The sequence below is a fragment of the Cervus elaphus genome, chromosome 12, assembly GCF_910594005.1.
Source record: "Cervus elaphus chromosome 12, mCerEla1.1, whole genome shotgun sequence".
NCBI classification, from domain to species: Eukaryota; Metazoa; Chordata; class Mammalia; order Artiodactyla; family Cervidae; genus Cervus; species Cervus elaphus.
The window spans coordinates 56,289,263-56,311,090 of record NC_057826.1 but is presented as its reverse complement, the minus strand read 5'-3'; the positions used below and the strand labels follow the sequence as shown (position 1 = coordinate 56,311,090).

Below are 21,828 nucleotides of genomic sequence, written 5' to 3'. Positions count from 1 at the left end.
TTCTGAGGCATTAAAAAGGAGTGAAGAGAGAAGGTTCAATGTAATTTTTGCCCAGTAAGAATAGAAAAGGGAAACCATACCTTCAACAGGGCCGATTTGATTGGTCACGGCGAATCTGAGCACTTTTTCTTCATCCGAGTACAAGGCAAAGACCCGATCAACATTCAGCTGCTGGGTGATGGGGACGGCCCAGTGTCTGGGGGCATGCCTGCACACCTGGTAAGTGATGTTCTGGTGGATGCGGTAGGACCGTGTTTGGTTGATGGCACCAGACATGAGAGAGTAGGTTCTGGTACTTGTGGAGGTCACAGCTGCAACAGACATCATTCAGTCAAACAAGAAAACTTGCAAATATTAAAAACAGAGGTTTGTTTGTTTATTTTTTATGTGGATTGAGTTTCTTGGCACAGCTTTTATGTAGTTGCTGGAGTATGTCCCCCTCAGAAGTTCCTGAGTTTAAATGGGAACCTGTGAGGCAACCCCAAGAACTGGTGTAAAAGTAAAACCAAAGCGCTAAGGGCAGGAGATATAAACCATGCGTCAATATTCACAAAGCATACACTATGTTATGTGCCAGCCATGCCCAGCACTCTATATGCACTGCCTCATTTACTCCTCACAGTAGTCAGTGAGGTGGACCCTGCCATCTTGTATGGAGAGCCTCACAGAGGTTAAGAAGTAGTTAAGAAGTAGTCTAAGACACAAGGCTGCTACACAGAGTGGTAACTGGAATTCAAGTTGGCCTGACTCGACTTCCCAAGTTTTCAGCCAATCCATCCATCAGTGCACCGAAAAGAAGCTTTCCAACACCTCGCACTTAAGTCTGCGGGCTTCTGGGGAAAGGAAGTGGCGGAGGGCATCTTCTATCTCCACCTGAGTGCAGAGTAGGGAGGCCTGAGTGCTTTCTGGCCATCAGTCACCCTGTGCCCAGGCCAGGCCTCTGCGGCCCACTCTCTTCCCTGTGCCTCTTGCCTGATTTCATCATGGAAGAAGCAAAGGCACAATCAAAACCCTTGTGCTGGAGGAGAGGAGCTGAAATCAGGGCAGCATCTTGAAGGCAGGTGGTGTTTTACAGAACACATCACACTTAACACATCACCCATGTGAGACAGACAGAAAGTGGGTTATTATTCTAGAGATGAGCAAACAGTTTCCCTGATGTAAGTGACCTTATTCCCCACATTCTTTAGACACATTATGACAAAAATTCCTATCTTCTGACTCCAAATTTAACAGTAGTTTTACAACACTGCAGCTCCAAACAAGGTTACGGAACAAGTATAAATTCCAATAATCAGTATTTTTCCGTGGTCCAGAGAGGACAAGAGTTAAAAACCATACATAATTATACCATCCCTTCCCACTCCGCAGACAAGGTTGTAACTGATTATGGTATTATTACTTGCAAGTACTGCATAGGGATATTGATATCCTTATGTACAACAGCTAGCACTTTTCTCACACTAACAAAATAACAAGAATAGTCAAACCAATACTGAACTCATTTCACGGGCCACGCACTGTTCTAAGGACATGCAATCACTCACATCATCTTCATAACTATCTTGTGAGATGTGTACCATCCCCATTTAACAGATGTGAGAACCGGCGGCATGCACCTGAGTCTGCGTAGTGGTAGAGTTCCTTATAGGGAGCCATGTGGGCGGAGAAGTTTGCCGGGATGTAAGGCACCTGGCCTTGAATGTTGGTCTTAATGCTCAGGTAGTTCTCTGGGTCTAGCCCCTCAGCAGTTTGAGTGATTCGAACCCTCTCCTCTCCTGGGTAGAAAGTAACTTCCACATCATGAATAAAGGTAGCACCTGGAGAGAAAAATAAAAATTCAGCACGGGAATGAAAAGAAGCATTGCATCTTTCAGCAATAATCACCAGTGCGTAGTTCCACTTCCCAATTTCTGCTAATGTTGGAGACAGTACCTAAGGAGATCTGATAACTAGGGTAAAGTACTATCAGCTGTTGATTTCATGAGCTCCTCAAACTTTCTGTTCAAGAGTGTGGTTCCATCCTATCCCATTTCACACTGCTTCTCTTTGTAGGAACTTGTTTTCGGTGAAAAATAAACCCCTATGAACATCCTTGACCATTCTCTTTCTAAGGTTGCCAGACTTAGTAAAACCAAACAAAACTCCTCAGGACACCCATTTATATTTGAATTTCAGATGAATAAAAAACATATTTTTAGCATAAGTTATGTCCCATACAATATTTGGGGCATACTTACAGAAATTATTCAAATTAATCATTGTTTATCTGAAATTCAAATGTAACTAGGTATACTGTATTTTATTTGTCTACTTTTGACTCAAGGTTTTATCAAAACTTGATTAAAAGCAAGACCCGACCCTACAAATGGCTATTGAGCTCTATGGCTGGAGGTGGGCAAAGAACTTCTCTCTCACACTTTATGTGCAATAAAGATAAATCCACTAGGGAACAAGGTATACTGAGGTGATGTATTCCCTATACCCTTGCTATCAAAGGGTGGGCCTCAGACCAGAATTATCATCTCCTGGAAGCTCGCTAGGAAAACAGGATCCCAGATACCCCGGCCCCACTTCCCTGCACCTTTCCCCTCCCCCTACTTAATCAGAACCTCCCCTTTCCTGAGGCCCCAGATGATGTGCATATGGGTTAAAGTCTAAGGAGCGCTGTCTATACCATTATAGGTGCGAGTCATCAAGGGACAAGGAGGAAAGGCACCCCTCCCCGTGAAGTGAAATCACCTCCAGGTGCCCTAGAATTTTCACGTGCATCCCTATTTGACGGATATGCACATGACAACTCAGTTACATGGAGTGTGACACACAGGCTTCAACAAATGGGGTAAGAGACCATGAATGATCCAAATGGAATCATCCTACTTCTCAGAACAACCTGGAAAGCATTTAGAAGGAATCACTGGGTCTTAAAAACAGTCCTGCAAGGCCAAACCATCCCCCATGACCTCGGACAGAACAAGCCCACCTGTGTGGCTCTGGAGCAAGTGAATCCTCTTCCACTGAGTGGAAACCCAAGCCTCCACACCACCAAAGCAGTGGTGACCGTGGCCTTGCTCACCTGTGAGGCTGAAGCCGTTCTCCCAGCCTGGTTTTTCTAAAGCAAAGAGCCAGCCAAATAGGCCTCCAATCGGCGTGAGTGGGAGAAGGGCCTGGGCAGCGGGCTGCGGGATGTGGCTGATGGCCGTGTAGGCTCTGCCGTCGTTGCCCACCACGTAAGCATGCAGATCCACGTCGGTGAAGTGCACGGGTGTGTGGCCCACGAGGAGGTGCCCACTCACCTTCCCATTGACTCGATGAGGTGCCCCTGAGAGATAGCAAACCCTGTCAACCTTGACCATCACCCAGGCACACAGATAAAGCCACCCACCAATTCCCCAGTCTCCATCTTCAGCCCTTTTCCCAACTCCTTAACATCCCACTGGCCATCTAGGTACCAGACAGACCTGCCTTCCATCTCTCTCCTCCCATCCTCCCTCTCTCCCATCCACTTTGACTCTAACGCACTAGCAAAATGGGAGGAAAGATTTCTGGTTAATCCTCAAATTGGGAAATTAGCTCAAACGTGTTCATCCCTCAGACATTTATGGAGCACCTGCAAGTTGCTAGCACTTTGATTCAAACAGTAGTGACACAATGTCCATAAGCAGATCTCATGGCGGCCGCTAGAAACAGCAAGTGGCAGGAACAGACCCAGAGCAGCCCCCTGCCCCAATCAAGCCATCACCCCTCACCTTCGGGTAGACAGTGCTTCCCATTCCCATAAAACCTGGACTGGCAGTGGCAGCAGAAACCCGTGGCATAGTCAGTGCAGAAGGCATGCCGGGAGCAGCGCTCGTGGTTGTGTTCACAGGTCTCCTTGTTGGCAGCATTGTACGTGAAGACTGGAAAGTAAAACAAACTTGCATGAAAAGGACTAAGTGATTCTGATGCAGTGGCTGCCGAGCTTCATCATGGACACAGCATCTGCCCCATAAAATCCATTTAGAGTGTAATAAACAAATGCAGTTTTGATGAGACAGGGATGACATTCAACGCAGGGGGAATGAACTTGCTTGGTCTTCTGGCAGGAAGCACTGCTGACTGCTCGCATCTGGTCTCCCTGCAGAGCTGATGAGCAAGGATGAGGCCGAGACCCTCTATGTGGGGACAGGAAAGCCAGCCAGGAAGTAGGTCTTAGGCTAAACTGTACAAAATGGCCATTTTCTGGGTCAAAAATGGCCAAAGGTCAGCAATTTTATATGGTTCAAACTACTAGCAATGACTTTCTGAGAGGATGACCAAAGAGAAAAACTAACAAATGTGGTCTTATGTCTAACCATTCTCTTCTTTTTGGTAACCCTGAACTTGAAATAGAATAACCTATAGCTTGTCTTACTACCCAGAATTTTTTAAAAAATGTTTTTTCTGAAAGAGAAGAAGGGTGTTAAAGAAAGAACACACATACACGCACACCCCCTAAACAAAGTGTATGGGGAGGCAGGTCAAGATGGAGGGGAAGGAACAGGGAACCCAGGCGTGAAAAGTTCTGGGCCTTCGCAGGGTTTCTTGTGGTGGGTGTGACCCAGGCGGGATGTCTGGGCAGTCGTGGAGAGCCTGGTCACAGTCACCCCTCTGTAGGAAGCCATGTGGCCCCAGGTAGGTTCAATGCTCCGGTAGCTGTCCTTCCATCTCCGCTTACTCTGCCCATTAAAAAAAGAAAGAGGACCATTTGTGCTGCCAAGAAAGAAAGGAACTGGAGCAGATTCCATTGTCACTACAGCGAACGGCCCAGGAGGTGGGGTGTGGCCAGGGGTGCTGACAGACAAGAGGCGGCTTGGGGACGATGCCAGTCCCTAGCACGGCCACCAGGAGGCAGAGCGGCTGTGCGCACCTCTGCCGCCGCCTCCCCAGAAGCAGGAGTTGGGTGGAGACTCCCCGAGCGGACTGAGGAGGAAGGACGGCAGAGAACTCTAGGGCGAGACTCCGTCACCGCTGAGAGGAACACACACAACCTGCTCTGGAAAAACTGAGTGGAAGCTGCGTTCCAGGACTAAGTCTGAAAAGGAGGAAATGGGAAGGGGAGGAAGAAATGGAAAAATCCATACTTACCCAGTATTCCAGAAGAGAACAGAAGACAAAATTGGGGGGCGGGGGGCGGGGAGGTATATATACCACCATAGAAGTTAACAGTGGAGTCAGCATAAAGACTTGTACCAGCAACTGAGAATATAACGAAGTGAACACTGAAACAGTGCTTAATAAACGCCAGGTACTTCAAATGCGAGGAACTTTAATTTTTTCAGTTTGCACAAGAGCAGGGACTTTTTTCAAATTCCTATATGCAGATAAACAAGTTCTGGCACAGATTAAACTGACTCTCCTAAAGTCACACAGGTGGCCAACGTGGGATTTGAACCCACAGACACTTGCTCCAGGTTCTTAACAGCTGGGCCTGACCACCCGCCGCTGGGGCCCAAGGATGTCTATCATGAGAGCCAGGCAAAGGAGCTGGTCAGGTAACTAGTGTTAATCAACATAGGCTTCGACCAATAGAGTTTGAGTCATACTTCATGTATCAGACGGAACGGGAGAAGACAGCAGAGATCCCCCAGAGGGCTGTCTCACTGACAGAAAAGCACAGGTAAGAGAAATGAGTAGCAGGAGTCACTTCTGGACAGTATTTGACTGCTGTTTACAGGTTCCTGAGAAAGCAGCGAGCTGAGGGTTGGCAGGACAGATGATCTTGACTCAAGTGGAATATCTGACTGGGAACAGAAAATAAAGTTGGTGAATCAAGATTTGGTACTGGGCCTTGAGGACATGGCTGAGAAATTCCAGTTCGTTCAAAATAGAAAACCAGGCATCACTCTGAACATTTGGAAAAAAAATTAAAATAGGAAAGTGACACAAAACTCAATGCAGAAAAACAAAACAGATAATAAAAAAGATTGTTAAGAGGTGGCTATGAGGAAAAAACTGTGCATCCTTATTTACCATTGGTCTAATAAGAAAGGGGAGGAAATCCCAGTTTGAGTAAAAATAAATGAATGTAACTTGTCAAAATCTCGGATTTCTCCAGCTCAGAAAGTCATAAGTAAGTGTTAAGAAGCGGCCCCTGGAGGGACTGGCACATGTGTGAGTGTGTTCACGGCCTCAGCTGCCATCAGGACCCTCCTCTCCCGGAGCACAAGGGAACTGGGCGGCAAAGTGTCCCACGTCTGACACTCAACAGCAGCCTGGCTCAGATGGCTCCGCAGAAACCACAGAGATGAAGAGTCTGTTTCTTCCTCTCCAAAATCAGGATGACCCCAAACACACACATACCCCTCGTCACCAGAAATCACACCGTTTCTTAGCGTACTTCTGGATGCAAAGGTGAAAAGGTGATCTGATGCAGGACTAAAGGGTAGTCATCTTCAGGAAATTCAAGTTTAAAAAAAAAAATTGGTAAGATGAACCTATTTCCAGGGCAGGAATAGAGATGCAGATAAGAGAAGAGGTATGTGGACACAGAGGGAAGGGTAGGCGGGATGAATTGGGAGATTGGAATTGACATACATACACCACTATGTGTAAAACATAGCTAGCGGGAACCTGCTATAAAGCACAGGGAGCTCAGCTGAGTGATCTGTGATGACCTAGAGGGGTGGGATGGGGGTGGAGGGAGGCCCAAAGAGGAAAGAGATATATGTGTGTGTGTGTGTGTATATATATATATACACAATATGTATATATATATATATACAATGCTGTTTCACTTCATTGTACAGCAGAAACTAATGTTGTAAATTGTATTCCAATTTAAAAAAACACTGTTCTGCCCTCAAATTAATTATGGGTTTGTATTCAGTTCAGTTGCTCAGTTGTGTCCGACTCTTTGCGACCCCACTCTTTGAGCCTGTCCATGAAATTCTCCAGGCAAGAATACTGGAGTGGGTTGCCACTTCCTTCTCCAGGGACTCTTCCTTACCCAGAGACTGAACCCATGTCTCCTGGATTGCAGGCAGATTCTTCACCATCTGAGCCACTAGGGAAGTCCTACAGATGTGTAGAGTTGGGCTAATTGAACTAAACTACTAGGTGGAGGCACGGCTATTCTTTGGGTAAAAAGAGAGGCTTGACAGTGTAGCCAGCAACATGCAAACTGTGCCAAAGCTTGAAAGTTTATGGGCACACCATCTGCATGTTTCTAACAAAAAATAAGTTAGGTCCCCATGAAAGTCTATTACATGACTGAAACTATAATTATAATGGGTTAGCTACTGGTAGGCTGGTTTGGGGATCTTTTAAAACTGTGTATGTGGAGGGGAGGGGAGCTGCATGCTCAGGATGGGACTTGCTAAGCCAGGAATACAAGCTGTGCTTTCCAGCCGTGCAGGCCATGCAGGGGGAACATGGGCATGCTCCTGGTCAGAGGAACATCCGGTTCCTTTTCTGTACCTGCCTCCATGTGCAGATGAGCACATGTAATACTGACAGTGTCAACTTAGGTGAAAGACAAACCCTACAATTTTCTTTCAGTAATTCAAACAAGTATTTACCAAGAACTTCCTATGCGCCTGGCCCTGGAGTAGGAACTGAAGATACACCAGGGAACAAGAGAAACAAAAATTCCTGTCCTGGACTTCCCTGGTGGTGCAGTAGATGGGAATCCCCTCGCGTTGCAGGGATGGGTTCGATACCTGGTCGGGGAACAGTCCACATGCCTCGGACCAGCTAAGCCCGTGCGCCACAGCTACTGAAGCCTTCGTGCTCTAGAGAACCTGTGCTCTGCGGCAAGAGAAGAAACTAGCAATGAGAACCCTGCACACGGCAACCAAGAGTAGTTCCCCCTTGCTGCAACTAGAGAGAGACCTCATGCAGCAACAAAGACCCAGTGCGGCCAGAAATAAACTTCATTAAACAAAATAATCTCCTGTCCTGAAGCTTATATCCCCCTCCCTAGACAACAGTCAATAGACAGGTAAATTATTCGGCATGGTGGATAATATCCACTGCTACGCAGAAACTTAAGTCAGGGAGGGACAGGAGGGCGAAGGTGACTTTGGGCAGAGGCCTGGAGGAGGGGAGGATGAGTGAGGGCAGGCACGCCCTGTCAGGAAGGCAAGTGTGTGGGAGAAACAGGGGCAGGGAGAGGGGAGAAGGCCGGAGAAGTAGCCCTGGCCACTTCTCTCCTGTCAGGCCTGGGAGGTCAAGGGGAGGATCTGGGTTTTAGTCTGAGGGATATAGGAAATTGCTGGAGGGTTTGGAGCAGAAGGGTGATGCTGTGCGGGAAGGGGGCGGTGGCTTGGTCACTGGAGGTGATGATGGAGGGGATGGAGAAAAGACCAGATCTGGAGTGCTGTGAGGTAGAGCAGCCAGGGTGGGCTGATGGACTGGATAGAGGGAGAGAAGAGGAGGAGGAGTGGGGGGCGAGGTAGAGAGAGGGGAGGCGGGTGGGGAGGAGGAGAGGAGAAAGAGAGGGCTCCACAGGGATGTTCATTTCCTGGAGTGGGAACTGGAAGGCTGGAGCTGCCGCTTCCTGGAGGAGGAGGAAGGTCAGTTTTCTGTGGGAGGTCAGTTCCGGCAGCACCTTTGAGGCACCTGGGAAGCTCCACTCTGGCTCTGACTGGGACTTACACCTTCCACATGGTGCCAAGCAGAGGGAACGCTGCCTTCCTTCCTATGGATTCCGGGGAACCACTGCCTCAGAACCACCTGGGATCCCAACTAAAAATGCAAATTCCTAGGGCACACCTTTGACCTACCAATTCAGACTCAGTGGGCGGATCCCAAGAGTCTGCACCTTAGCCACTCCTGGGGTCTCTTATGCCCATGGATGACAATGGTCAGCATATTTGCAAACCTTCCCTTTCTGAGTTGGAGAATGCTCTTTCACGTAGTGAATGAATTTCATCTGACCAATTAATTAGCAGCTCCTGGGGTGGGTGGGATTTCAGGGAATGCTTTAGCATTCACTCCTGCCCTGGCTGAGAAGCAGGACTCTGAGCTGGATGGCCCACTTAGGCTAAGTCCCCAAGCGTGGCACGTGGAGATCCTTAATGGAGGAAACCAAGCGCCCAGGACCCAGGTCTTTAACCGGGCATGAAAAGCCAGGCTTCTGGCCAATGTGACTTCTCAAACTTCTATGGGAACTGCAGGTAGATTCAAGGATGCTGAACCCCATGGAGGTGGGGAATCAGTGTCTGAATCCCAGCTGGATGAGATGTGCAGTGAGTACCTTTTCTTTCTCAGTGGACATTTCTATGCCTCTTTATCTCACAGTTGTAAATGTGTTTTCACACACTTCTTCCTGTTCCACAAAGATTATATGATCTGGCTCAATTGAAGTGGGCTTCAGAATCACTAGGGGACCTGGCTTAAACAGGCAGATTCTGGGTCAGAAGGTGGAGGATGGGTGTGGAATCAGCATTTTAAACCAGGGTCATGAGAGAAAGAGCCACAAGTAGACTAGAGCCACATTTCAAGAAATTTAGTTTTTATCCCACAGATTCCTCTCTCCCAAATTTTACCCACTCCAGACCCTCTGGGCAGGCTCCACTCCAGACCCTCTGGGGACCCACATTCTGCCTGGCGGCTCCTGTCACAAGGGAGGGACAAGTCTGCTGGCAATTTGGACCTCATAGGAGGGTGGAGGGCAGCCAGGTGTGAATTTTGCAGGCTCAGTTTGCAGCAGTTTTGTTAAGTGAGGTTAGACAGTTGCTAAAGGAATCTCCCTATGAGGATTTAAAAAACGTCATTTCTTTTTTTGCATTGAATGCTTTTTCACTCTTTTCCTATCCTTAAGGGAAAGAAAAAATGGGGGTGGAGTCACGGGGCTATATCAGGAAAAAGAAGGAGAGGCGCTGCCAGGGCACTTGAGACTTGCCCTAACTGGGAGATTTTCACACAAATGGAAAACTCCTCCTCTGCACTTATTCTGATCCATCCTTCAGTCTTCATTTCTCCAAAAACCCTTAAGCACTCGTCTTCAGCCCTGGCCCAGCCACGTGGAAGACTGGCAGGCTCCAGGGTGCAGACCAGATTCACTGTGCAAATGGGGACCAAGGGCTTTCCTGAGCTGGCCCTGCGTCTGGAAACTGGGCTGACCTTTACTTTAACAGCTCTTCCTGCTACCTCAAGATAAAGGACCTACATTTTTCACTGCAGGACAGATTTTTTCTAAGTTTCCCACCTCACAGCATGACAGACGAATTAAGAAAAACCACATCCAGCTTTATAATGAAAAACAGTGGTAGGCTTTTCCCTCCAGTGTTCATTTGTTTTTGGTATATATGTGTGGTACATAGTGAAGCTGGCTAGGCAAACAGGTATTAGGACCCTGTTTTTTGTTGGGGAGAGGATTACATCTGACCCTAGAAGCCTCTCCCTTAAGGTGTCTTCAGCGGTATGGGCGACCCTCTTGTTCACATTCCCTCAGCAACCTGGGGGTGCCCCCCACCCCTGGAGAGGGGCTTTTGTGTCTGGAAGGCTGGGTTGGGCAGCAGAGCCTGTTTGAGTTCATCCCAGGGTAGAAGCTACTTGAGACACATCCCTAAGGCCTTTCCCAAGGCCAGAAGCCACAGGGGAATCCTATTCACATCCTGGGGCCTTCCCTGCATGACTGCCATCTAAGTGCAGTCAACAGGATCGCAGGACAGAGTGAGAATGCCTGAGGGTGCTGAAAGCCAGGTGTCCCCTTTCCAATTCATCATGCAGACTGAGGTCAAATTAAGCTCCTCACTGCACCACCTGGGCAGGTAGGTTTACGAATCTCAAGAATCTCTGTGGCCCCTGTGAATCAAGTTCGTCCCTGCTGCCCACAACACTGGCTGGCTCCAGGCAGCGAGAGCCTTGCTGGCAGCTGCCTCTTACACCTACCCCCTGCATATCTCTCTCTCTCTCTCTCCATTTCCACCTTACAACCTCCACTCTTGTCACTCCTCTGTCCAGAATATGCCCCACTTTCTCTCTCCCAAAACTGAGGCTTTGACCTCAAGGCCTGGCTCAAGTCCTCCTCCTCCAAGAAGACGTCCCTGATGGCACCAGAGGTGGATCTGCCCTACAGCGTGCTTGCTCTAACCTTCCACAGCTCTGCTGCGGTCTTGGTCTGCCTCTTACACAGACAAATCACTCAGTACTTCAGGATTCAGTCTCCTTCTCTGCACTGTGGGAAGGATCTACTGCACAGGGCAATTCTGAGGATTAACTGTGCTAGTGCCATTCAAGCAAAGTTCCCGCTCAGAGTCTAAGTGGACACCTGATACATATCAGTGAAGACTTCCACTAGTGCCCTGATCAGAGGAGGGCACTGCTCTGGTAATTTTTGGTTTGACAACAAGTTTCCAGAGTTGCTTGGAGAAACAACACCCCTGAAACAGAGAAAGTTTGTGCAGCCAATTTACTGCTGGTTTTCTGGTCTACAAAAAGATAACAAAGAAAAAAATAAGCTTGAGGCTAGAGTGAAATTGGGACATTCTTGCCTGGTGTGGACAGGATCTAAAAAGAATTTAGATTTCTCAACAAAAAGTCTATAAAAATAGTCCCTAAGGGAAAAAAAACTTTTTAAGAGAAGGGAAATCTATTTAATTTCTTGGTTTAGCAAGTTAACTACTATGAAACTTAAAGGCGAAAGTAAAGTCTACTGGGCCTGGTGCTTCCATGCCCAATTTTAATTCTTGCAACTCTTCGATGAGGTCCCAGGTGGCACTAGTGGTAAAGAACCTGCCTGCCAATGCAGGAGATATAAGAGACGTAGGTTCGATCCCTGAGTTGGAAAGATCCCCTGGAGAAGGACACAGCAACCCACCCCAGTATTCCTGCCTGGAGAATCCTTTGGACAGAAGCGGGCTACAGTCCACAGGGTCGCAAAGAGTTAGACACAACTGAAGCAACATAGTACACACAGCACACACACATTATCTCTGCTGCATAGCTGAAGAAAATGAGACTCAGAGCAAATGTCTTATCCCAAACCACATAACGGAGCTGGAACTCAAACTCAAGTCCATTGAAAACCAAAATCCACACTCCTCCACTCCATCATTAGAAAAAGTTGGCAACATGGCTCAAGGCTGGCATTTTAGCAGGCAGTGTTCAATGTGAGTCTGAGCCACCCCACCCACTAACTTTCCCAGAGGGAGTCCACTTTTGCCTGATAGACCTGTGGGATGCTAATGTTTTGTATGAAAAAACAAATTTCACTGCCAAAAAAAAACCAAGTAATTAATAACTGCACGATTCTATACAGTCAACCCTCTGGTATCCACAAGTTCTGCACCTGCATATTCAAGGAGCTGTGGGTCCTGTGCTGTATTTAAGGTCCACAGTTAGGGGAACCCACAGTTGAGGGAGCTGAGGTTGCAGAATCAGGGATCTGAAGGGCTGACTGAAGGCCCTGAGCATACACAGATTTTGGTATCTGCACGGGGAGAGGGGGTCCTGGAACAAATTCCCTGAGGATACTGAGTCTTCCTAAAGCCCGAGATGAGATCAGAGGTTCAACTATTTTTCATTTCTGCTTTCAAGTTTTAAAGCTTTCCCTCTCTGCTAATATGGTGGCTGATTTTTCTTTCTTCAAGGTTCAAAACTTATAGTTAGATTTTTTTTCCCCTAAATGTCTCATTGTATTACCCAGATGTTTCAAACGCATGTTGCCATTTCCGAGATGTCAGGGGTAGGCGTTATCAGCAGCTGGTAAATATCATAGTTCATGCCCCACGAGAGTTATGGCTGCTGTCTCTGTTCTCTACGGCCAGTTCCCTTGGCCTCTTACAGTTACGCCAGTTTTTCTCAGCCCCTCACAGCTCAAAACAGGGCGTGCAGCCTGTTCTTCTTAACCCTTTAACAAATCACTCCAGGGATCTGCTTTCTAATACTCCAAGCTCTTCTCAGGGCAGGAAGTCACAACCCACAAATGAAAAGACCACTTTGGAGCTTATCTTTACCTCAAAATCTCTTTGGTCAACAGAAACCAACACAATATTGTAAGCAATTATCCTCCAATTAAAAATAAATATTTTTTTAAAAGAAAAAAACAAGTCTTTGATACTTGGCTTTATATTTTCTTTAGATATATGGCACTTATGCTGAAAATTCAGGAGACTAGACTAGAAAGGTGTGAAGGTTCTGAAGCCTCCCCATAAAATTCACATCTCTGACTTGAGAGAAATGCGGTCCTTAGGCACAAATTAAGGCACAAGTACTTAACAAGCCCACTCTTCATTCTCTACCACCCCACCCCCATTCCCGCTGCTTTAAATCCTCTATAATTAGTAAAAGCAGCCACCACTTATTAAGATCTAACTAGTATAGACACTAACCTAAGAACTTCATTATCTCTTTCAATCCTCTCAACAAATTTAGGAGAAACTAGAGGTTTGGGGGTTACATGAAGCCAGCATGACAGCCAAGATTCGACCCTCAGTCTGACACCAATGTTCTCCTTGTCATCATTACCCAGCGTCACCTCAGGCACGAAATAGTTTCATCCCTCCACCTCCCAAAAGAAGCGCTTCTTCAAGCAAATTCTTGCAGGTCAGGGGCCACCGCAGAACCACCTGAAAGACCTTAGGCTAGGTCAACCTGTTTTACTCTAAAAAGTATGAGAAACAGGAAAGGTGAAGAAAAAATACAAAGGTTCTAAAGAATGCTTTCACCTCTGACCTCCTCCTCCTGTCAGAGGTCAGATGAGCAGTCCCTGGAACAAATGGGATAAATCTGTGGCCAGTTTCCCATTCAGGTGTTCACATCTCTGACTGGGAAGAAAGAGCTGACCTGACAAGTCTCGCCTTCAAGAGAAGGCGACATGGGCTCCGTGTCTGTATTAATTAACCGAGGCCTCCCCTGGGCATTTCTCTGCTGGCCCCTCACTCTGGTCAGTGAGTCATGAAATGAGGACAAGGCTCCGGGGAGCTGAATAGCACAGCTGCACAGCCGTGAACCAGAAATGACAAGACACAGGTGGTTCGCAGTTTTCTCCCCAGGGGTCCCCTCTCCCACACACTCCACCACCATGTCCCTAACTGAGGGGAGCACTGAGGTCATCCCATTATGGAGGAAGAATCTGGAATGTTCATCCCAGCCAGCACAACTCACCACTTGAAACTAAAGCCCGAATCCCTCCATCACCCTAATGTGCGTGAGGCCTCAAAACCCTTTACCTTTGTTGAACTTTCAGACTAAAATACTTCATTCCACTTGAGAGCGTAGCTGGCACGAGCAACCCCCAGTTCTTCCCCACGTGCTTCAAGAAGCCCCCCTTTTTAAAAAAAATATTATTAATGGTCAACAGATTCCAAACAGAATTTGCCTGCCAAGATTTCTTTGGCAAAGGAAAGATACTCGGGTTTTAAAAATAAGTCCCCAGCTTCGTTTTGCTAAACTCTTCATCTACTTGCTTGAAAGAAAATTCATGAGTCTCTGCAAGACCAGCATTTTTTTTTTCAGTGAATTCTCAGCACCCAGGGTTCAAATCCACTTACCCTCAGTGTTGGAGCTGATGTCGTCCTCCACCCCGACCACTTGCCTCCGGTGACCCAGGTGCGGGGTGTGGTCGGGCCCAGGGTAGTTGGGAAGAGCCGCCTCTCCTCCCGGATGGGCTGGAAGAGCATCCTGGTCCGCTGGCCCGGCTCCTCCCTCTGGGGAGGGCGGCGGGGCTTCCCCAGGAGGAGCAGGTGACTCTCCTTCAGTCTCTGGAGGAGCAGGGACTCTGGTCCCTGGCTGTTCAGAAGACTCGACTTGCCCTTTTAAATCCGAGGCATCGGTCTCCCCCTGAGGTCTCCTCTCTTTGGTGTGAGGGTCCAAGGGGGAAGATTCTGATTCAGGCCCACCCTGAGATGCTGAACGTGGCACAGGGGAGGCCAGGTCAGAATCTGGAGCAGAGATCCTGCCTCTTAAAGAAACATCGACTGAGCTGTAGCCATTTGATGCCTCCGCTGGCTCACTAGGCGGGTATTCGATTTCCTCCTCATTCTCATCATAATCATCCAAAGGGTCCTGAGTGTAGTCATCCTCCAGGGCCACGGCATGGCTGAAGGACTGTCCCAGAGGAGCCGAAGGACGGGCTTTGGAAAGGTCTCCTCCAACAGTCGCTGGCCTGACGTTGTCCAACGAGGAAGTGCTGCCTATGTGAAAAGCCCACACTCCAGGAATGCCCAGGTTGCTGTGTCTAAATAAAAAGGAAAAAAAGATATTGTAGCATATGTGTCCACCCACCACCTTCCTACAAAGGTGAGCAATTTATTTGAAAACTGAAAGACTATTCAGATCAGATTAGGTTTTCACTGGCAGCGAACCAAACAAAACCAGACTTGCATGATAACTGAAAAGCATTATATTGGAATTTTTATGCAAACAATCTCTTATTAAACAACGGGTTTCAAAGGCCATATGCCTACTACCAGACACTCAAATCAGAATTCTGTACTACATATTTTATCTAAATCGCTATTTGAAAACACCTAGGGAACAAGGGCTTCCCTGGTAGCTCAGATGGTAAAGGATCTGCCCACAACATGGGTGACCTGGTTCAATTCCTGGGTTGAGAAGCTCCCCTGGAGAAGGGAATAGCTACCCACTCCAGTATTCTTGCTTGGAGAATTCCATGGACAGAGGAGCTTGGCAGGCCACCATCCATGGGGTGGCAGAGTCAGACACGATTGAGCAACTAACACTCCCTGGTGACTCAGTGGTAAAGAAGCCTCCTGCCAATGCAGAAGACACGGGTTCAATCCCTAGGTTGAGAAGATCCCCTGGAGAAGGAAATGGCAACCCAATCCAGTATTCTTGTCTGGAGAATTCCATGGAGAGAGGAGTCTGGTGGGCTACAGTCCAGAGGGACACAGAGTTGGACATGACTTACCTACTGAACACATACACGCATACACACACACTTTTAACAAACTCAAGAAAACATGCTTAAACATTTCTGCCAAACACCTAAATAATAATGAGTCCTTTTTATTTGAGAGTTAATTACATGCCAAGTGCTTAACATTCTTCAACACAACTTGCAAGGCAGGGGCAGTGATATGCCTGATTTTTCAGAGGAGAAAACAGGTTTAGAGAGGTTAACTAATCTTCTTAAGGTTGCACAATAATAATTGGCAGAGTTTGCACTTGAATTCAGCAATAGCACCAAAGCCCATGCTCTGAACATCCACGTCATGTCAGAAAATCAGTACACTATAGTCAGTCCACATCCTAATTATCTTACACGACAGAACGTTAGAAACATTTCACTGTTTAGTCACATGGATTATTCAATTAATTCACAAACCCTGGTAAATCAATGTCAAAAAATTCAAAGAAATAGAAATAACTAAGTATCAAAAATGTTGAGCAAATGTAGAACAAAGGTTAAGAGGGGGATAAGAAAGCAGGTTTATTAACTGCCATGGGTCACAGGTGAGAGGTGTCCAGAAACATTTGGAACCAGGGAGCTCACTTGTACGCCTCCACTAGAAAAGAACATAGGCTCCATTCAGTCTTCCAAATATCCCAGCGATCCATTATTTTAGTCAATGATACATTCTAAAGAGAATAACCCTACAAATAATTAAAAAAAAAAAAAAGAAAAACTCGAAGAAAGAAAGGGTCTGACTGGCTTGAATACACCCATTTCTATACTCTCCAGCATGTGGACCAAACACCAGGCTCTCAGTCTCTCATGTTCTGGGATTTTCTCCGCAGTCAGTCCATGAGAAGTCAGTTAATGACTAATAATATAACAGGAAAGTCATTGACTCATATGAGGACAAGAGAATTTTGCTCATTTGGGCTGGTATTCCTCACCTTCACGTGGATTTCTACAGCAATAATATTTATTAACACAATTCCGAGAATCAATCAATCAGTCCCCACCTCCTCACATGTTGTTACCCCCACTGCAGTTGTAATTAGTTTAGAGAAACGAGTGTAGAAAGAAAAACTTGATCCCTTGTGCAATATGCTATGTAAACTTAGTAAGTTCTAAGAATTAAATTCTGGTGCTTTCTGGCAAGCAAGCAAGGAATGCTAAAGAAGATAAGAGAGTATTCAGAAGATCTGAGGATGTTGAGTTTATTATCACATCGGAGGTGTTGCAGCTGTGAAATTTCTTCTTGAAGTTAGAAACAGAAAACTATAAAAGCTTCAAAGAGTAGGAAAGTACAAATTATGGCAGATAAAAGCTAAATAAAATAGCCTTCTAATTAAATATGAATCGCTATCCTGGCTTTTGTCATTGTGCATGATAGGAAAGTAGCCAGTTTGAGTTTATCCTAAAATCCAAGGTCATTTGGAAAGCTTAGCGATAGAAAGAACTTAATTTATTTCCTAGAAAGAAAACAAGGCTACAAAATGAGATGGACAGTGCCTTCCTCCCTGGGGTATTAGGAGGATTAAGCTAGAAAATCACATAAAATGTTCAGCATGGGGCCCTGCATATAATAAGTGCTTAGTAACTACTGTTTTCTAGGAGACAGAAAAGAATAATCTCAAAAAATACAAATGTGTGCATTCATATTTAAATGTGCAGAAGGAGAATTATTACAAACACACTATGAATTATATAATTTATGACCTCTAAACTTATAAGACAAGTTTGAGGAAGAAAACAATTCTATTGACTAGGAGAATAATTTTATTTTTTAAAAATCCATACTGAAGCACTGAGGGGTGAGTGGCATGATGTGTGTCACTTACTTTAGTTACATAAAAAAGAAAAAAGTTTTTAAGATAGCAAAATGTCAACAGCTTGTAAATCTAGATTACCTCCACTTTTCTGCACATTTTTGAAATTTTAAATAATGAATGCTGGAAAGGGTGTGGGAAAAAAGAAACCCTCCTACACTGCTGGTGGGAACGTAAATCAGTACAGTCACTATGGAGAACTGTATGGAGGTTCCTTAAAACACTAAACATGCAACTGTCATATGACCCGGCAATCCCACTTCTGGGCATATATGCAGAGAAAACCACACTTTGAAAAGATACATGCACTCCAATGTTCATAACAGCACTATTTACAATAACCAAAACATGGAAGCAACCTAAATGTCTACCAACAGATGAATGGATAAAGATGTGGTGTATATATATACACAACGGAATATTGCTCAGCCATAAAAAAGAATGAAGTGATACCATTTGCAGCAACATGGATGGACCTAGAGATTATCACACTAAATGCAGTAAGCCAGACAAAAACAAATATCATATGATATTACTGATATGTGGAATCTAAAAGAAGAGAAAGACACAAATGAACTTACTTCCAAAACAGAAAGACACAGGCACAGAACACAAACTTACAGCTAACAAAGAGAAAGTGGGAGAGGGATAAATAAGGTGTTTGGGGTTAACACATACACACTATACATAAAATAGATAACCAATAAGAATCTATTGGATAGCACAGGGAACTATATTCAATATCTTGTAATAATGGGAAGGAAAGAAAGAAAGGAGAGAGGGAGGGAGGAAAGAAAGAAAAGGAAGGAAGGAAGAAGGGAAGGAAAGAAAAAAATAAAACAGAAGATTAAGTTGGGGAACCTTTCTATCATTTGGAGGTAGGAAAGGCCTTCCTGAAAATAATACCGAGACCTGAAATCATAAAGGAAAAGGCCAATAACTTTGGCCTCTACACACAATAGAATATTACTCAGCCATTAAAAAGAATTCATTTGAAACAGTTCTAATGAGATGGATGAAACTGGAGCCCATTATACAGAGTGAAGTAAGCCAGAAAGATAAAGACCAATACAGTATACTAATGCATATATATGGAATTTAAAAAGATGGTAACGATAACCCTATATGCAAAACAGAAAAAGAGACACAGATGTACAAAACAGACTTTTAGACTCTGTGGGAGAAGGCAAGGGTGGGATGTTCAGAGAGAACAGCATTGAAACAAGTATACTATCAAGGGTGAAACAGATCACCAACCCAGGTTGGATGCATGAGACGGGTGCTCAGGGCTGGTGCACTGGGAAGACCCAGAGGGATGGGATGGAGAGGGAGGGGGGAGGGGGGATCGGGATGGGGAACACATGTAAATCCATGGCTGATTCATGTCAATGTATGGCAAAAACCACTACAATATTGTAAAGTAATTAGCCTCCAATGAATTAAAATAAATGGAAAAAAAAATTTTTTTTAAATAAATAAATAAAAGGCAGCCTCAGTGGCCCCCGGAAGGTGCCCAGTGTGAGTCCTGAGAATGGGAATGCAAGCCAGGACTCAGCATAAAAAAAGCAGTTCAGAGCTCCAGACTCGTGCTTGAGTTTTGGCTTTGCCCCTTCATAACTTTGAGGTTATAGGCAATTTAACTTTCCTAAGCTCATTTGTCATATTGACAAAAGAACAGAACTTATCCCCTGAGACTCTTGTTGAGTTTTAATTAAGAGAACTTCTGGAAAGTGTTTAGCATAATGTTGGCAAACAGTAAGCTCTCAATAAATGTCAGCTCTGAGTAACCCTGTTTGGTTGTAGGGCCCGCTCTCTGGTCTCTGAGTAGAGCGGATGGCATGCAAAAGTGTAAGGTATTCCAGTACCCAGTAATCTCATTTTGTCCAGCTTGTAGACCAGTATTCAGGGAAGCATAAAAGCAGAGATATTTTTTTAAAGCCAAGAAATGAGTAAATATCAACTGGTGCCAACCCAGATACTGGGCATGATGTGGACAAGCAGAGTGGGCTCACGTGATGGGACTAAGGAATGTGCCCAGTTCCAGGCATTTCATGAAAAACCCATCAGGACAATTTCAGATAATGAAGCCATTGAGAAATCCCAAGACTTCCAAAACCCTGGCAATCTGTTTGTTGGTTTTTCTCTTTTTTTTTTTTTTTCCAAATTACACAACCCTTAATTTAACTTTTAACACCTATCTGTTTAAAAGACCAACCCACAACATTTCCAGCTGTGAAACGATTAACCTGGAAAAACTTCAACCTGGGCAGTTATATTACTGAATATTTTTATGTGGTTCCAAGAGCAATGTTTTCCACAGCAAGCGTCAGTGGCTATGCTAACACACACACACACACACACACACACACACACACACGAACACACACACATATACTCACACACATAGTTTGGTTTCTGGTATCTCTAGCCAATACAGCAGGAAAAATAACGAACCTTTTATATTTTGGTCAACTTGCTCCTCCCAGGGTTTAGTCTAGTTCCTGGTTTTGACACTGATGCCTTGCTTAGTTAGAAACCACCAAGATATTATTTAATGGTCTTAGAGCCACTGAAGTTTGGGGAGCTCCTAAGGGTCCTTACATTCCCACAGGAAAGGGCTTAAGCCCTATGCTACTTACTGGTAGAGATTTTTCACAGACTGTTCAGTGCTAGTCAAGCTGAAATATGGTCCCTGTCTATTCAGGTCATCAACCTCTCCTCGGCAGAAGCCCACTCGGGCTGGAAGCTGGAGCTGGACATTGTAAGATTCTTTGGGGCGTGTTCCAAAGAACTGAAGGCCATTGGCAGGATAAAGAAAGAGGGCGTAGGTGTCAGATTCATCAGATGCCAACACTGCCTGGAAAGTATTCAGCTGTGAAAAAAATAGAAAATATTCTTAATAAAACAAACAGACAACAACAACAACAAAACTGCAAGCAAAGCATTATGAAATGCAAAGGGTTGTCCCCCTTCTCAGGATTTCTCTAAATTGTTTTAACATAATATTCTTTTAAATTTCCTCTCCAAGTTATAAGCATAATTACATAAGCTGTATTATTATAATCATCTTTTATCAATTTAGATTAATAATTGAAATATGCATAGGTAAAAAAAAAAAACACAGGTTAGGACTTCGTTAGTGGCACAGTGTATAAGAATCTGCCTGCCAATGCAGGAAGCACAGGTTTGATGCCTGGTCCAGGAAGATCCCACATGCTGTGGAGCAACTAAGCCTGGGCAACACAACTACTGAGCCTGTGCCCTAGAGCCCACATGCCACAACTACTGAAGCCCGTGCACCTAAAGCCTGTGCTCTGAAGCAAAAAAAGCCACTGCCATGAGAAGCCCACACACTGCAACAAAGCGTAGCCCCCACTCAATGCAACTAGAGAAAGCCTGTGCAAATCAACAAAGACCCAGCGCAACCAAAAATAAAGATTTTTTTTTTTAAACACAGGTTAAAAAAATAAAACTTTTCTAAGGTTTCAAGCTTCTATCATCCAAACTTCTTTCAGAGCTGAGAGTAAATAGCAAAATTAATGTGTACATTCCCGGAGTCATTGCCCTAGTTTACTGCTCTGGGCACTTAATGGGATCATTCATTCATTCATTCACTCATTCACTTATTTATTGAATCGCCTTTATGGGCAGAGGTGGTGTGAGGCACTGGCTGATCAAAAGGCCTCATTACTATTCTCATAGCCTCACTCTCTATTCTCTTCCATCTACCTTCTGACACCAGCATGAGTTATCCTATCCTCACTTCTCAGATGAGGAAACCAAGACAAGGGCTAAGAGATCTGCCTAGGGTTAGGCTGTTAGTATGCGGTGACAGGACGGCCAGCTCCAGGGTCCCTGCCCTGCACCACCAGGCCGTCCAAACCATTCCTTGACCTGCCACGCCAGGTGATTTATAAGCTGCAAACTCTCTTTCTAGGCTCACATCCGCTGTATCTTCACCAGATTATTTAATATTGCCCATCTGTCCCATGTACTTTGATGCCTCTGAACATTTATTTACTCACATTTTCCTGTGCCTAGAAACACTCCTGACCTTCTAATACTGCCCTCTGAGAGGTTTTTGAGATCCCCTGTACATTTATTGCTGTTCTCTGACCCTCCACAACATCTTAGTGAGTGTTTCTAGTTCCTCATTTAGCCCGGTTAGCTGTTAACGTT

The 21,828-nt window shown here is 45.3% G+C and overlaps 1 protein-coding gene across 1 annotated transcript in view; it reads right to left on the bottom strand.

Annotated features, from left to right (window-relative positions):
- The window catches only part of NID2 (nidogen 2), an 80,543-nt gene that overhangs the window by 50,077 nt on the left and 8,638 nt on the right, over nucleotides 1-21,828 (bottom strand). Inside the window, exons 3-8 of the mRNA XM_043918956.1 lie at nucleotides 20,289-20,521; nucleotides 14,460-15,145; nucleotides 3,750-3,899; nucleotides 3,077-3,322; nucleotides 1,620-1,820; nucleotides 81-311 (exon numbers count right to left, since the gene is read on the bottom strand). Of these exons, the coding sequence (XP_043774891.1) occupies nucleotides 81-311; nucleotides 1,620-1,820; nucleotides 3,077-3,322; nucleotides 3,750-3,899; nucleotides 14,460-15,145; nucleotides 20,289-20,521 (1,747 nt within the window). The remainder of the gene's footprint in view (nucleotides 1-80; nucleotides 312-1,619; nucleotides 1,821-3,076; nucleotides 3,323-3,749; nucleotides 3,900-14,459; nucleotides 15,146-20,288; nucleotides 20,522-21,828) is intronic.